Genomic DNA, 16,181 nt, shown 5'->3' on the forward strand with positions numbered 1-16,181 from the left:
CCTTGGGTTCTCATCCCATTCAAAGAAAGCTACTCCATTTACTTCAGTCAACTCTATTTTCTTTTACCCTGCCCCTGTGTCTAATGGACTGTACGGCTCCTTTGAAATATGCTGTTACATCCACGGTCAGAAGCAAATGTCCATGAGGAAAGAGGGGGAGAAGTGCAGAACATGGAAAAAAAGAACAAAGCAGAGGAAAAAAAGAGACTGGAAAGGGTTAGCTGGAGATGTGTGCAGTGTGCAGCCAGCTGTTCACAGTCCTCTAGATAAAGGCCTTGGAGTGCAGAGGGGCGGACGGCAAGATTAAGGGCCTGGTGGTTCTCTTAGCGGCATGGGGTGGGAGATGGCCATCGCCGGGGCCTGTGCAGAATGCACCTGTGCTGGGCCTGGTGTGGGGGGGGAGGGGTGCGAGGGGGAGATGGAGGGAGGGGGGGGGGGGGTGTTAGGGGGCCCAGGGGAGGGTCTGCAGGCTGATGTGTGGGGAGGTGGTGCAGGCTTCCCCATGTCATCGCCGCCTCTGCACTCTGATTCCGCCGCTTTATTTATGAGCCAACGGCGCGGCGAGGGGAGGAGAGGGAAGTCCTGCTCCAGCAATCTGCTTACCAGCTTTCAGTGTGGAGGTGCATGTGTGTGTGTGTGTGTGTGTGTGTGTGTGTGTGTGTGTGTGTGTGTGTGTACGTGTGTGTGTGTGTACGTGTGTGTGTGTGTACGTGTGTGTGTTTAGACATGTTATGCAGTTGTACATCTTGGTGTTCACTCATACCCTTAGAGTTTGCACAATGAGTGTGTATGTGTGTGTGTAGTTGTGTTTCTGTTTTATCATCTGATGTGTCCCCTAGTAGAAGCAATTTTGCCTTACTGTGCATGCTTGTATTTTTGCTTTTCGTTGTGTGTGTGTGTGTGTGTGTGTGTATGTGTATATGTGTGTGTATGTTTGTGTGTTCATGTGTGTATTAGTGTAGCTGGCTGACTTTTTATGTCATCTACTCAATATGCACATAGTCGTGTGGTGACCTCACGCGTGCACTTAAAGTACAAGGCCAGGAGGACTCCAAGCCAGTTGCAAGTCTGCCAGCTCAGCTGTGCACTAACAAACACACACACTCACACACACAGATGTGCACATTTGCTCACACAGTGCACACACAAACATGCACACACAAGGTCGCGAACACACAGATGCATTCATACACACACACACACACACACACACACACACACACACACACACACACACACAGACAAACTCACACATATTCAGATACACACAAAACAGGCCCTATTCCACAATTTGTTTGGCTCCAAATCAGTTCTGGAGCTGTGTACCAGGTCTTTCCAAGAACAGGTGGGAAATTTTGGATTTAACGCTTCAGATAACCTTCCTGAAATACAGCCACAAGAGCAGGCTCGAGCAGCCGGTCCGGAACAACATACCAGAGCCGCCATAAAAGCCTGGACTCGGACCTTGGATGGGATCTCCTCGGAGTGGGAGGCGTGGAGGGCCGTCTGTCAGGAGAGCTTTTAAAGCCGTTCCAGGGGCACATGTCTGAGCGGCGAGAGCAGCGGCGAAGGCTCTGACCACGTGGTGCCCCGGCGGCCATTAAACACCACCGTGGAGAAATGGAAAAGCACTTACACCACCCCGGAACGCTGCGTTTGATCTTCCCTCTCGACAGACAAAGAGAGAGAGAGGGAGAGAGAGGGAGGAAGGGAGGAAGGGAGGAGAGAGAGAGAGGAGGGAAAGAGGGGAGTCTAGTAAAAGTCAGCTGTCTCCTTTGATGCTGTGGGGAAATGCATGTTCCAGGATGGAGTGATGGTTCCGGGAGTGAGGGGAGAAAAGGCAGGGGGCGGGCGACAGAGAGATAAGAGGTATAGTACGATATGGTATGAGAAGGAAAGAGCTAACACGCAACATACCACTATGAAATTGAACCACTGCTAAGCAAACCTCTTAAGCAGATCCCATATTCACCCCCACTCCCCACTCCCCACCTTAATAAACTCTTAACAGGTACCATCAGCTGCTGCCCAGCCCAGCCAGCCATCAAAGACTGCAGTTGTTCCGGTCAGGAAGCAAGGGCACAGATGAATGGGCTCCAGAATTACCGTCTCACCTGTATCCAGTGCTTAGAGGGGCTATGAGGTCCGCAGGTGTTGTTCCGAGACGGGCAAACAATCACTCCCCTGGGGGCCCCTGACCGCAGAGACAGAGAGAGAGAGAGAGAGAGGGACAGAGGGAGAGAGAGAAGAGCTTGTCAGGGAGATAAAGTAGAGGCAGTGTCCCAGTGCAGAGGCCAGAGGCTGGTGTTCTGAAAGGTCCCATTCTACAGAGGAGAGGGAGAAGAAGGGGGGAGCACAGGCACAGGTGCTCTGGGCTTGAGATGCTGGGGAGGGTGATGGTGGTGGTGGTGGTTTGGGGGGGGGGTGGGGTTGAGGGTTGAGGTTAGGATGAGTCGCAGAGCTCTACTGTGAGGGTGCTTCTCAGTGAAAGCGGTATGTAAACAATGCAAACGGTCTGGGAAGCTCCGGACAATGAGCACTGGAATGGGCCTCCTGTAATCACCAACAGAAACCCGGCCTGCACTGAAGAGTAATTAGATCCATGCTCTTTCCCTGAGTGCACACACACTTGCACGGACAGTGAGGCCATTGTGTGTGCTGCACACAGCCACAGTGTGTGTGTGTGTGTGTGTTTGTGTGTGTGTGTGTGGTGGAGAGAGAGGGACATGAGCGAATGAAGGGGAAAGGGTGGATAAAAGAAGTGAGTGAGAGAAAAAAAGAGATCTACAGCATCACAGATGGACAGGGAAAAGGAAAGAGTGAATGAGCAGAGGAGGGGAAGAAAGTCATTAGGAAAATGAGCAAAGAGGAGAGAGGGAGTTGACAATAAGACAAGTTACAGCACGGCAGAGAGCCATGGGTCTGAGTTAAGCAGTTAATGTCCATCTACTTTCTATTTACAATCTTCCGCCACTCAATCATGGTCAGTCATTCAGCGGTGTGGTGGACTGGGGGGACAGCTGGCCACTCGGTGCTCTGACTGTGCAGCGCAGGAGTGGAAGTGTCAACAAGGCGCTCTTTGTCTCTGTGTCTGTGTCCGACTGCGAGGCCTTGGCCGTGATAAAGAGCTGGCAGACGAGCCAAAGCTGCGCAGAGTTCACCGGCCACGTGATGATGATGACGAGGCCTCCGGTGCAGGCGCTCACTGGCCAATCAGCTCACCACCGAAAGACAGGAGAGAGAGAGAGAGAGAGAGAGAGAGAGAGAGAGAGAGAGAGAGAGTGAGGGATGAATGAGGCATGAGTGTCTGATGAGAAACAACACAGAGATTTTCCTAAAATGGCACAGCACACTGAAAAAAGGCGGAAAAAAAAGTTAAAAGTTGACTCGTATTTAGCAGACACTTATCCAAATCGACATGAACTCACAACGGCAGGTTCAGAAATCGAACCCGGGCCGACCGATTGTCCGCTGCACCACCACGCCCATAAAACCACAGGGAAAGCATCCAGAGAGGTCCAGGGAAAGAGACATCAGGGAGAAAGCAGCCCTTCATATGGCCAGCTGGGCCAATAATAGCCCTTAGAAGTGGACGGAAGGATAGGCCAGAGAGAGAGACAGGGGAGGACCTCAGCATGAGATAGAGTAGCCGGGCAGTGAGCGGAGGACTTGGGTGTGGCTGCAGGATGTGCTGCTGGCCTCTGGACCGCAGCGATGGGCTCGGCTGCAGAGGTCAGCACTCCAGAACTGACCCGCAGCACGGAATGGGGCCGTGTTTCCATGGCACCCACAGGATCACAAGATGCTGGTAGGAATCTGTCATGCTGAATTCAGTTTCAGAGCTACGGCAGCTTCGGGAAGACCAAAAATATGTTTTTGACGTGGTCAACTCAATTTAATCTGTCGAAGCCTTTCATCGAAAATGGCTTTAGTAATTCTCCTGGTACTTCCTGTGGCCTCTGTGTCATAGTCAGGGAATAACTCTCCCAGCTTGGACCTCCTGCACGACTGCATGTTTGTGGGAAGGTGAAGGCTTTTGCTCTTGAGGGCCAGTGAGCTCACGGCCCTGAAGCACCACAGGAGGCCGAGGCGTCCTGCGGAATAGAGGGCTCGGGGCAGGATATGACAAACACCGGGGGTTAAGTTAACCAAACTGGGGGTCAGGGGTCAACGGAGGGTATTAGGGGTGGCGGGGTGACGGGCATGACGGCTACCGAACGAAAGGCAAAAACAGATCCGGTCTGAAAGGACGATGGGAGATGAGACAGCAATCCCTGCTGTGTGCTGGGGAGGCAGGGAGGAATGTGTGAACTGTGCTGTGTGTACTATGGATCTGTGAGCCTGTGTGTGTGTGTGTGTGTGTGTGTGTTTGTATGGATTAAGCAAGCATTGTATTGTGTAGGTTCAGGTTTCTTTGAGAAATATAACAGGATTAGGTTGTTCTGTGTGTGTGTGTGTGTGTTTGTGTATGTGATGGACACAGGGGAAGTTGCGCTGGGCCTAGGGTGCAGGCTTCACCTCATGTGGTCCAGATGAGAGACTGAGACGTCAATTCTCTCCGGTTCTCCGAGAACGAGCATAAAGCAGCTCGAGTGTGAGAGCAAGCCATAAAGCTGTCTGTGTATCCATGTCTAAATCAATTTACATTTTTCCATTTTTCATACGGTCTCTCTTGGGGGGTGTTCTCAATTTATCACGGCAAACTTCTTTATCCTTTGGAACAAGTCTGACTGTCTTTTAGTTTGTGTGTGTGTGTGTGTGTGTGTGTTCTTGCTTTGTCAGAATCACAAGAGAACTTAACAGAGTCCAACCTAAGGAATCTGTTGATGTTTTCTCATGCAGTGTCCAGCAGATGAACATAGCAGTTTGTTTGTGGTCATCCCTGTAGTGAAAGCGTGTCTGTCTTGCCTCCCCCTCAGTGGAACATGACAAAGAGTTCCTGCCCGTGCGACGGCACCACCGGGAATTCCGCTTCGACTTGTCCAGGATTCCAGAGGGGGAGGCGGTCACTGCTGCCGAGTTCCGCATCTACAAGGACTTCGTCCAGGAGCGATTTGACAACGAGACCTTCCGCATCAGCGTCTACCAGGTGCTGGAGGAACACTCAGACAGGTGAGATTCACACAGAGGCACACACACTCATGCACACACACACACACACACACAAACAAGTGGAGGTACTCACACACACACACACACACACACATTCATATGCATGCACACCCATACATGCATGCACACACATACTCACACACACGCAAGCACACTCATTTGCACATTTGCCTGGAAGAATAAATGTCCTTTAAATGTTACGACATATCAGATAATGTAAAGATGGACAACTTTGGCAGTGGGATGATTTGGGCTTCCAGGGAGTTGGAACTCAGGGGATGGATTCATCAGGCCTGTATTGCCTGTGAAAACGTACACCTGTTTCTCCTTAATGTCCTTAATTGCCTTCTTGGACTGTTGATTTTGATAAAAAAAACTGTATGTTTCTGCTGCCTCCCCCATTGAATGGGCCATCTGTGCTCGTATGTAAGAATGTGAATTGAACAGAGCTGAGAACCCCACAGCACATGGCTAGGCTGGGAAGGCCATAACCTCAGCAGCCCTCCTACTCCATATCTCCATGCCGCCATCTTCTCATGTTCAGGTCCATTGGTGTAACCCTGTCCACCCCCACCGTCGCTCTAGAGCACAGGGCACAGGGAGATGGAAGGGAACGGGCCCGTCTGCAGAGAGACTGTCCAGCCACTGTCCAGCCACTGGCACCACTCAGGGCCTTGTGGTGGTATGTGCAGGCTTGAAGCAGCAAAAAATACTATAATAAAATATAATATAATAAAAAGCGATAATAAAAAGTTGCCTGGGAGCTTCTGCAACAGTGTGCATGTCTCTATCCTTCTTTTTACTGCTGACACTTTAGACATGGCACCTTTTGCAATCTACCTTGGATGTGCGTACCTTTCCCTTTGGAACTGCTTCAGGCTTAAAGCAACACCATGGAAGGATTGATATCTATGCCCCTTGGTGTCAATATGCAACACTTTTTAGGTCTACAACGGTACCACCAAAACCAAGACCACCAAAATACTTAAAGACTCCAGCCACCCAGTCTATGGTCGGTTCTCTCTGCTTCGCTCAGGAAGCAGATATTGTACACTGGCTGCAAGGACTGAGAGACTCAGGAAGAGTTTCTTCCCCCAAGCCGTCCGGTACCTAAATGGCACTGTTTAAGCACTTTTTATTGAGTATACCACTGTTCCCCTGTAGAGAATACCACTTCTTCCCTGTGCAGGAACTTGGGAGTAGGGGTAGGGTTAAGGGAAGGGTGGTCGGGGCGGTGTGCGATGAGTATCTCAAATTTAGTTTGTTCTGTCAGGGTAAACTCCTTAGACAGGTTGTGGCGAAGTGTTGGTCAGCATGTCGGAAGCTTAGGGGACTCACTCCAGACCCCGGCTCTTTCAGCCGCCCTGTGTTTTCCTTTTTCCAGGCGATGTCGGTCCGGCTCTCAAAGAGCTGCTTGTGTGCCGCAGACGTCTAACTCCCCCAGCTGCCCTGTCGGAACCTTCCAGAGGGGGCGTGTGTAACTCACACCAGGGGAGACTGTCCACCCCTCCCCGCCAATACCCCCTTTTTCCTCCCTGCCTCTGTTCCGCCAGAGCCCTCATGGAGGCTAGTGTTGCCCCTGGAGGAGCAGAGGAACAACACATGCTTTTGTCCTCTCCCCAGAGAAAGGGAGAGAGAGAGAGAGAGAGAGAGAGAGAGCTTAGTTAAATGAATACATAAACTAACGAAAGGGATTTAGTGTAATACAAGGCAAAAGGAGAAAACAGAGTCTCCTTCTCGAGCCAGAGAGAGAGAGAGAGAGAGCTTAGTTAAATGAATACATCATCTAACGAAAGGGATTGAGTGTAATACAAGGCAAAAAGAGAAAACACAGCCTCCTTCTCGAGTCCTTTCCTGTGTCCCAGGTGTGTGTGGGGTAGCTGCAGTAAAGGTGACCCAGGGAGGCCTTGGGTTTCTGGGCAGCAGCTCCTGGTGTGTGCTGAGGATGTGTGTGTGTGTGTGTGTGTGTGTTGGGGGGGGGGGGGGGGGTTGGGAGCTGTGGTCCAGAGTGAGCCTGGCCAGTCTACTGATGCTCAGGGCCTTGGGGAAGCTCCAGGATGGATTGCACTGATGGAAAGACTCTCCCTCTCAACCCTCAAGGGCTTCCTCAGACTCTTTCTTATGCTCTCTTTCTCTCATCTGTCTTTTCTTTTCATCCCCTCTTCCTAGCATCTCTTCTCTTCTTTTCTTTTTTTTCTGGCTGAAGTGGTCTCAATCTCTTCCTGGGTTTTCCCCCCATTCTTCCCTCTCTCATGGCCACTGTCAGTTGATTAACTCACCCACATTATAATTCTATTTTCCCCTCTCCATCGCATATTCACTCCCCCCCACCCCTTCCTCTCTGGTGCTAAATTCCGGCTGGTGATTTACGGCGGGGCCGCTTGTTCTCTGGGAGAGCAGCAGCCGTTTATAAAGCCATTATGATCAATTAAGGAAATGAAGTGCTCCCCTGGGCAAAACCATCTGGAGCCCTCTCTCCTCCTGCCACCTCTACTCTCTTTCACTCTCACTCTCTCTCTGTCTCTTCTCTCTCTCTCTCTCTCTCTCTCTCTCTCTCTCTCTCTCTCTCTCTCTCTCTCACTGTCTCTCTGTCTGTCTGTCTGTCTGTCTGTCTGTCTGTCTGTCTGTCTCTCTCTCTTTTTCCAATCTGTTGGCTGATTTTCCCCACTTCCTCTTTTCTTTGATGTCCACTTCCTTTTTTCTGCCATCCTGCTTCTCCTTGTCCTCCTTTTCTTTTTTACTCTATCCTTCTTTCCCTCTCTCTCTCTCCGCTCCTCGGTGTGTTTGTGTTTTGTTTACATGATTCCTTGCTGTAATTGTATCTAAGTGTCCAGCCTCGGCCCCCCCTGATGTAGGTCAGTGCACAACACTGTGGGGTTTTTCCCATGCAGTTGTCCTCGTTGTTTTGCTTCCCCCCTTGACAGTGTCCCAGTGGCCTCAGGCCGACCACAATCCAAAATATCCCTCTCTCTCTCTCTCTCTCTCTCTCTCTCTCCTCTCTCTCTCTCTCTCTCTCTCCCACTCCATCTCTCCCTCTCTCTCTCTCCCACTCCGTCTCTCCCTTTCTCTCTCTCTCCCTCTCCATCTGTCCCTCTCTCTCTCCCCCTCTCTCCCTCTCTCTCTCCCCCCCTCTCTCTCTCTCTCTCTCTCTCTCTCTCTCTCTCTCTCTCTCTCTCTCCTTCTCTCCCTCCCTCCCCGGCTTCTCTCTCTCTGTGACTCGCGCTCCATTGTTTGCCTTTGGAGTAATCAAACATTTTGGCTTTGCAGGCCTCTTGTGGTCGGGACGCTCTTGTGGTTAATCCCGCTGTTCCGCCACTTGCTCTACAGCCTCTTCCCTTCTGGGTCTTGGCAGGCGGACGGGCAGGCTGGCAGCGGGCACTCCGGATGCTCAGCCCAGCGTGGCCCTGCCCAGGCAGGCCTCCGCTGCATCCAAACAATCTCTTACACACACGCATGCACGTACGCACGCACAGACACACACACACACACACACACACACACACACACACACACACACCCCACATATACACACAAACGTACACCACACACACACTCATACTTGTAATTATACACATACTCATACACACACACATGCACTCACAGAAAAACCACACAAACACACACACACACACCATATGCCCTCACATAACACATGCATGCATGCACACACAAACACACACACACACACACTTACTCACACACACAAACACACTCATCTGCACATTTGCATGACGGAAGAATAAAAGTCCTTCAAATGTTACGAGTGTCTGAATGCATACGCAGATCACGGAGACTCCCCTGCTTTCATCTTTGCCTGTCACTCCCTTTTCACTCGCTTCTTTCCTCTCCTCCTCCCTGTCCTCTCCCTCCCTTCCTTTCATCCTCCCTTTCCTTCTTTCTATTTCTGTCTCCTTTCTTCTTTCCCCTCCAGTCTCACCTTTGTGAACCCACAGGTTGTATCTCTTGGCTTTAACTTGTATCTTTCCATTCCTCTCCCACTCTCTCTCTCTATCTCTCTGTCTCTCTCTCTTTCTCTATTTCTGTCACAGGGAGTCGGACCTCTTCCTGCTGGACTCGCGGGTCATCTGGGCAGCGAAGAGGGCTGGCTGGTGTTTGACATCACCGCCACCAGCAACCACTGGGTCCTGAACCCGGCCGCAACCTGGTCTGCAGCTGTCTTGGAGGGAGTGGACGGTGAGTGACCCACTCCAGCAGTAACCCCTCCAGTCCCATCTCTCTGTCACTTACTCGCATCTCGCAGATTGGCCCATCTCCTCGGTCACTTACTCGCCTTCGCGCAGATTGACCGGGGCCATTTACAGGGACCAACTCAATCAGTGTCAGTCAAGCTTCGCAGTCCAACATTGACAAGCTCAACTGTCCTCACCTAATTATCCAACGCACATAATGGACATGCACTCACCGACACATGCACACACACGCTCACACACACACATGCAAACACACCACACACGCATGCACGCGCCAACACACCAGATGCTCACACACATATGCACACAGACACACACAGATGCGTAGACCACACACCACTATTCCTATAGTGTGCACTACATAGTCTGATCTGAGATCAGTGCCTGTCTCTTCAGCAGTGGTAGTAAGAGGCTCGTCCCTGAGTCCCTGAGCATCAGAGAGGAGCAGACTCCCAGCCCACAGCTCTGGGGGGCAGGATGCTACACGTCGGGAGTGTAACAGTGTAGGAAAACAGATGGATTCTGCTTTCATGTGAAGGGTTGTGTGTGTGCGGGTGTGTGTGTGTTTGTATGTGTGTGTGTGTGGGGTGGGGGGTGGGGGGGTGGCGGTGGAAGAGGTGAGGGGGCATGTCTGTGCAGGCTCGCCAGGTCGTCCCATCGCTGCTGACAACCACCAAGCCTGGCTTCAGCCTCACGTCAGAACAGAGACTGAGATACATTCCAGCTTGTGTGTGTGTGTGTGTGTGTGTGTGTGTTTACGCGTGGGAGAATGCATGGAGGTGCACATGCATGCAGGATATGTTATCACTGGCACTTACACATACTGTTTGTGTGTGTGTGTGTGTGTGTGTGTGTGTGTGTGTGTGTGTGTGTGTGTGTGTGTGTGTGTGTGTGTGTGTGTGAAAAAAGAACACACACATGCAAATTCAGACACAGGCTTTTTAAGGCTGTCTCTTTAACGTCAGGCAGCATGTGTGTGCTTGACAGAAGTCATGAATTTCAAAAAGCAGCAAAACAACATGCAAGGAATTTGGAGAGAAAACAGACACGTTCACAAACCCCAGCTCTGAGAATTACTCAGACAAAAGAAAAGAAACAGTGCGGACCACACACACACACACACACACACACACACACACACACACACACACATTCACGAGTTGGCACACACACACACACATTCACGAGTTGGCACACATACACACATTACATAAATATGCCTCTACGAAAAGAAAAAACATGCACAAATTCAAAACTCCAAAATGGTCACAAAGCTAGAAGATTTAAACACACTTCATAAACACTATTCATATGCACGCATGAAGTTCTTCCCTCCGTTATAGAATTAAATCCATTCCATCTGTAAACTACTGTTGAGAGGAGGACAGAAATGACAATATAATTTCCTCCGGCCAAATCCACAAATACACCTTCCACTGTCCCCTTCCAGTCTGAGCCTTAGTGAGTGTGTGTGTGTGTGTGTGTGTATATGAGTGAGCCGGTGCTCTCTGTCTCCCCCTGCAGGCCAGAGCGTGAACCCACGGACGGCGGGCCTGATCGGGCGCAACGGGCCCCAGAGCAAGCAGCCCTTCATGGTGGCTTTCTTCAAGGCCACGGAGGTGCACATCCGTAGTGTGCGCTCCACCCAGGGCAGCTCCAAGTCGCGCAAGGCCAAGGGGCCCAAGGGCCAGGAGGCACTACGAGTGGCCAACATCGCAGGTAAGCAGCCCGACCGGCCGGGGGGGTTGGGGGCAGTGGAGAGAGAGAGAGAGAGAGAGACAGACAGACAGACAGAGAGAGAGAGAGAGAGAGAGAGAGAGAAAGAGAGAGAGAGAGAGTCAGTCTGGTGGCGCTAACTCAGGACAGCAGGCTGGGAGATGTAGGGCCAGAGATGCAGACACGAGTGTGGTCTGCACATATAGACCTCAAACTCAAGCAGGGATATAAATGTGGACGTGTGCAGTTTATGGAAGTGCATACATGTGTTGGCTATGGGGGGGGGGATGAGGGGGGGGGGGGGGGGGGGGGGTGAGGGGCTCCTTTCCACAGGGGGCACAGAATGTGGGGAGCATAGCAGCTCAGTTTCCTCAGTTTCCTTCCTCCTTTTTCAGTTTCAGTTCCTCTTTTTATATGTGCCACTTTTACTTTTAATGCAAAATATATTGTTTTGACATATCACACTTCTTCTATTTAAAATGATGCAGCTAGACTTTGTTTGACCTCGGTTTTACCACTTTTACCACTAGATGACAAGAATATACTACAAGAAAAATACTTTAAGATTACTGTATACATTGAATACTACAGAAGCTATGACAATGGGTGTGTGGGAGTAATGTCTGCTTGGCTGGAGCTCAGTTGGAAGAGCGAGATGCTGGCGCTAAGGCCATAGGCTTACACACAAGCTTAGACAACACATGACATGAGAATAAAAAAACATCTTCAAAATGCTGATCATGCTGACATAGCATGGAAGATGGACGTGGAGATTAAGGAGTGGGTGTTGGGGGAGGGGAGGTCAACGGGGGGTGGGGTGGGAGGGTCAGTCTTTAACTGGTGAGCAGAGCGTCGGAGGGGAGCACGGCAACATCTGATCCGGCGTGTTTTTCAATGAAGAATGATCCTTTTCATCGTGTCTGAGCATAATACATGTGGCTGTCAACAGCAGTTTAGTAGAGCGGCGGAGGTTGTCCAGAGGTGAAATTCCTGAGCCCGAGGTGTGCGGCTGTGTCTGAGCAGCGTGGCAGGCGCGTCGGTCTGAGCCTGGAGAGCTTGCCTCGCGCCACGCGGGGGTAATGTGGGTCTCGGGAGAAATCAAAGACAGATGAGGACAGGGGGGTTGGGGGGGTAGGGGGCCCTGGATTTTTTCCCCCGCGTTCCAAAACATCTGCGAACGTCGCTTTATTATTTTATTTTTGCTGCAGATTAGAATCTGTCTCGTTTGAATCTCTTCTTGTTTCTCTTCACACTTAGGTAGAGAGACCCTCTTAAACCAGAACCACTTCTGTCTGTGCAACGTCAAATGCACACACACACACACACACGCACACACTAATATCATGGGTTCGTATATGACTAATATGACTAGCTGTAGTGTGTGAGGAGGAAGCAGTGGTTAAGGTCAGCCTCAAACCCCTGAGCCATGAGCCATTTTTTCCCTTCTGGCCTTTGTGGGCACATGGGCCTTGCTCATTAAAATACGTTAAGCAACCAGGGGTTGGCACACTCTGCATACCCTGTTGGCATACAACAGGGGTTGGCGTGATCGAGTGAGTGAGTAAGTGAGTTTGGAACTACTTTTTGTGCTTGTTTGGTAGGACTGCCATTTGAGCGGGCCTCTGACTACGGCTGTTCTGAGGCATAACATCTCCCAGATGGGAAGAGCTCCGGCACTGGCACTAGACCAGGAAGGACAGACGAGAAGACGAGAAGATGAGACATCAGACCGAGAAAGAGAGGGAAACACTGAAGAGAAAGAGCAGAGCAAAGCTGTAGAGGCTGTATAGTTGTATAGGAGTTTAAGGATTCTCATATCAGAGTGGTGACCAGAGCAAGTCATTAAAGGACCCCGAGAGCTCCAGAGAAAACAACCAGAAACTCTGAGGACATTCAGTCAGCATGACCAAGCCAACCAGATCAAATGACTCTGTCTGCAGGTGGACCTTTGTGTGAGGAGACTGATAAAATATATCGCTGTCGCCTTAACTTTTTGGGCGCTCAGTTATGACTTACTAATAAGAGACCCCCTTTAAAAGTGACCCCAGTGCTGCAGCGCTAAACCCTACAGGCCATCTTTTTGTACTAGTGGGATATTTAGTCTCCTTTAGACTGTGAAGGGAGGGCGCCTGGGATGGGGTTATTCTTGACGTTGTATTCCCTTGGGCTGGGTGATGTATCATGTGTTAAACACAGTGGCCTGTCTTAACATCACTATCTGCTGCTCTTTTCATGTAGCTGCACAGTAAACAATCACCCTCTCTCTTTCCTCTCTCTCTCTCACTCCCTCGTTCTCTCATTCTATACATATCTGCTCTGTTGAGTGTGTGAGAGACTTCCCTCTCTCCATCAGGTTTTTAGTGTCTCTAACACCCTGTCTTTCTCCATGGTGTGTGTGTGTGTGTATGTATGTGTGTGTGTTTTGGTTGACACGGGCCTCACAGAGAACAGCAGTGCGGATCAGAAGCAGGCTTGTAAGAAGCATGAGCTCTATGTGAGCTTCAGGGACCTGGGGTGGCAGGTAGGGCACTGTGCCTGTACATACATTACCTCTCTCTTCATCCTCCTCTTCCTCTCTGTACCACACACACACACACACACACACACACACACACACACACACACACACACACATTCAAACCAAATTATATACATTACCTCTGTCTTCATCCTCTTCTATCTCTCTCTTCTGTACAACACACACACACACACACACACACACACACACACACACACACATATTTGTTTCTTGGCCATCTAACCTTTCTCTGTCTGTATTTCTCTCTTCTCTTACTCCTCTGTCTCAGCCCCACATACGGTACTGTCTCATTCCCAGTCTCTTTCTGTCTCGTCCACATTACAGTACATCCGACATTATGCACACATCTTGTGATTAGAATCATCTGAAATTGTGCAATCTGAACCATTTCCTAGTCCTAGTTCCTAGAGACATGTATCAACACCAAGTCTTAAATGTGTCATGAGGTGTTGCCATCTTAACTCAAAGAATGGATAGAAGTGGATATCACACCAGAGTGGACAGGCCTCTTATTACCTAATCAGCCTGGTGGCCACAAGTCACACGGCAGTCACATGGCAGATGTCACTCTGTCTCTCTGGCTCTCACTCCCACTCCTTTACTCTTCCTCTTCCTCTTCCTCTTTGGACTCTCCTCTGTCTGTCTTTTTATGCTAACCATAATTACCCCATTCTTTTCTCATCAGTGTCTTTTTCTCTAGTTCTATGCTATGCTTGATCTCTCTGTCTTCTCGTCTCTCTCTCTCTCTCCTCTTTGTCTTACATTTTTTCCTCAGGAAAATAGGAGCTTAGATCTTAGAATTCCTTTTACACTCTCACACATTGACAGAATTGACATTCTTATTATCTCACCATAACCTACAGTGACACCACAGAAGAGTGACCTTTTGCCCCTGGTCTACAGGCACCCATTCCACTGTTCCATAATTGATATCCACAAAAGCATGGGCTGTTTAGCAGATTTTTGCTCTTTATGGCACGTCCCTCTCTAATTCCTCTTCTCTTTCCAAAATCTCCCTCCCTCCCTCCCCCCGGCGGTCAGGACTGGATCATCGCTCCTGAGGGCTACGCTGCATACTACTGTGAGGGAGAGTGCGCCTTTCCTCTCAACTCCTACATGAATGCCACCAACCACGCCATCGTGCAGACACTGGTAGGTGACGGCCATGGGCCATTTCACCACTCCCCCATGTATGTTAATTTATGACCCCTTGACCTCTGAACTTTCACCACTCCCTCTCCCAAGGTCCATTTCATCAACCCAGATATGGTGCCCAAGCCGTGCTGTGCGCCCACGCAACTCAATGCCATCTCCGTCCTCTACTTTGACGACAGCTCCAATGTCATCCTCAAGAAGTATCGCAACATGGTGGTGAGAGCCTGTGGATGTCACTAGACCCTCTCCCAATGCCTCAGAGATCAGCTCGGAGCACACACACACACACACACACACACACACACACACACACACACACACACACACACACACACACACACACACACACACACAGTCGCTCACACACACATACACACACACACACACACACAAACACACACCGAAACACAGACTCCCACACATACATGTCTTCATGGCAGTGAGTGTGTTGTGGTCAGAAGGACTGCTGGTATTGTCGGACCATAGAGATGGGACTGCTGGATCTGGACATGAGAGAAGTGCAGGCGTGGCAGGCACTATCAGTCCACCAGCCTAATCAATGGCTGTTCTCACTACATAGGCACATACACACACAAACACAAGGTAGAGGCTTCAGAAGAGTGAAACATTTTGCAAAAAAACAATGGACCTCTCTCTCTGTCTTACTCACACATACACACACACACACACACACACACACACACACACACACACACACAGCATCTTCATCTTTCACAAACCATTTCTCTCTCACACATACACTCACAGATGGGTGCAACCATGTGTCCACACACACTTGTCCGGTCCCTGTGCTTTCTACTGTGTATTATGAGGAGACATTTTAAGAAGTGATTGTATTGAAATACACAGAAGACAGTCTTTTTATGATTTTTTTTACATCAAAATGTTTCCTATTCCCAAAAATGATTTTGCTTGTCTCGATGATTAAAAAGGCTGGGCTACACGAGTGAGAGAACAACTTATGAACTGTTTTTGTACAAAATTGTGTAAATAGTTTTCTTTTTTCACAGAAAGTTAAAAATAAAAAGTGTATTTATTTCCTGGTCTTTGAATGAAGAGACTGAATGCTTTCTCTGTGTGTCTTATCTCATCCGTGCCTCTGTGTCTATATGTCTTTAATCAGGTGCTCCCTCCGTTATCGAACCCACTAACAAAAATAAAACAGGACCGAGCTTGCACACACATACCAGTCGTTAAACCATCATCCTGGCATAAACTGTAGCCCCTTGTCCTCCTTATCTGTGTCGTCCATCGTCCCAAACCCCCTCATCAAGCCAGACCGATTAAAGCACATGCCGTAGCAATGACCACGGCACCTCATTCTGTAGTAAAAATTCAGTTTGGTTTCAGGAAGACTCTGGTGTACTTTACAGCCAATATTGGGTTCCTAAATCAGTTTTATAGGAATGAATGTGGAAAAACACTGA

The 16,181-nt window shown here is 49.7% G+C and overlaps 1 protein-coding gene across 1 annotated transcript in view; it reads left to right on the plus strand.

Moving 5' to 3' along the window:
• Window positions 1-15,819, plus strand: part of bmp7b (bone morphogenetic protein 7b) — a 30,817-nt gene extending 14,998 nt beyond the window's left edge. Inside the window, 7 exon segments of the mRNA XM_042099137.1 lie at window positions 4,920-5,112; window positions 9,162-9,199; window positions 9,202-9,306; window positions 10,848-11,042; window positions 13,484-13,560; window positions 14,620-14,730; window positions 14,824-15,819. Coding sequence (XP_041955071.1) covers window positions 4,920-5,112; window positions 9,162-9,199; window positions 9,202-9,306; window positions 10,848-11,042; window positions 13,484-13,560; window positions 14,620-14,730; window positions 14,824-14,973 — 869 coding nt within the window. The 3' untranslated portion in view covers window positions 14,974-15,819.
• Window positions 15,820-16,181: the final 362 nt, after the last annotated feature.

The sequence above is a fragment of the Alosa sapidissima genome, chromosome 7 (assembly GCF_018492685.1).
Source record: "Alosa sapidissima isolate fAloSap1 chromosome 7, fAloSap1.pri, whole genome shotgun sequence".
Taxonomy (NCBI): domain Eukaryota; kingdom Metazoa; phylum Chordata; class Actinopteri; order Clupeiformes; family Clupeidae; genus Alosa; species Alosa sapidissima.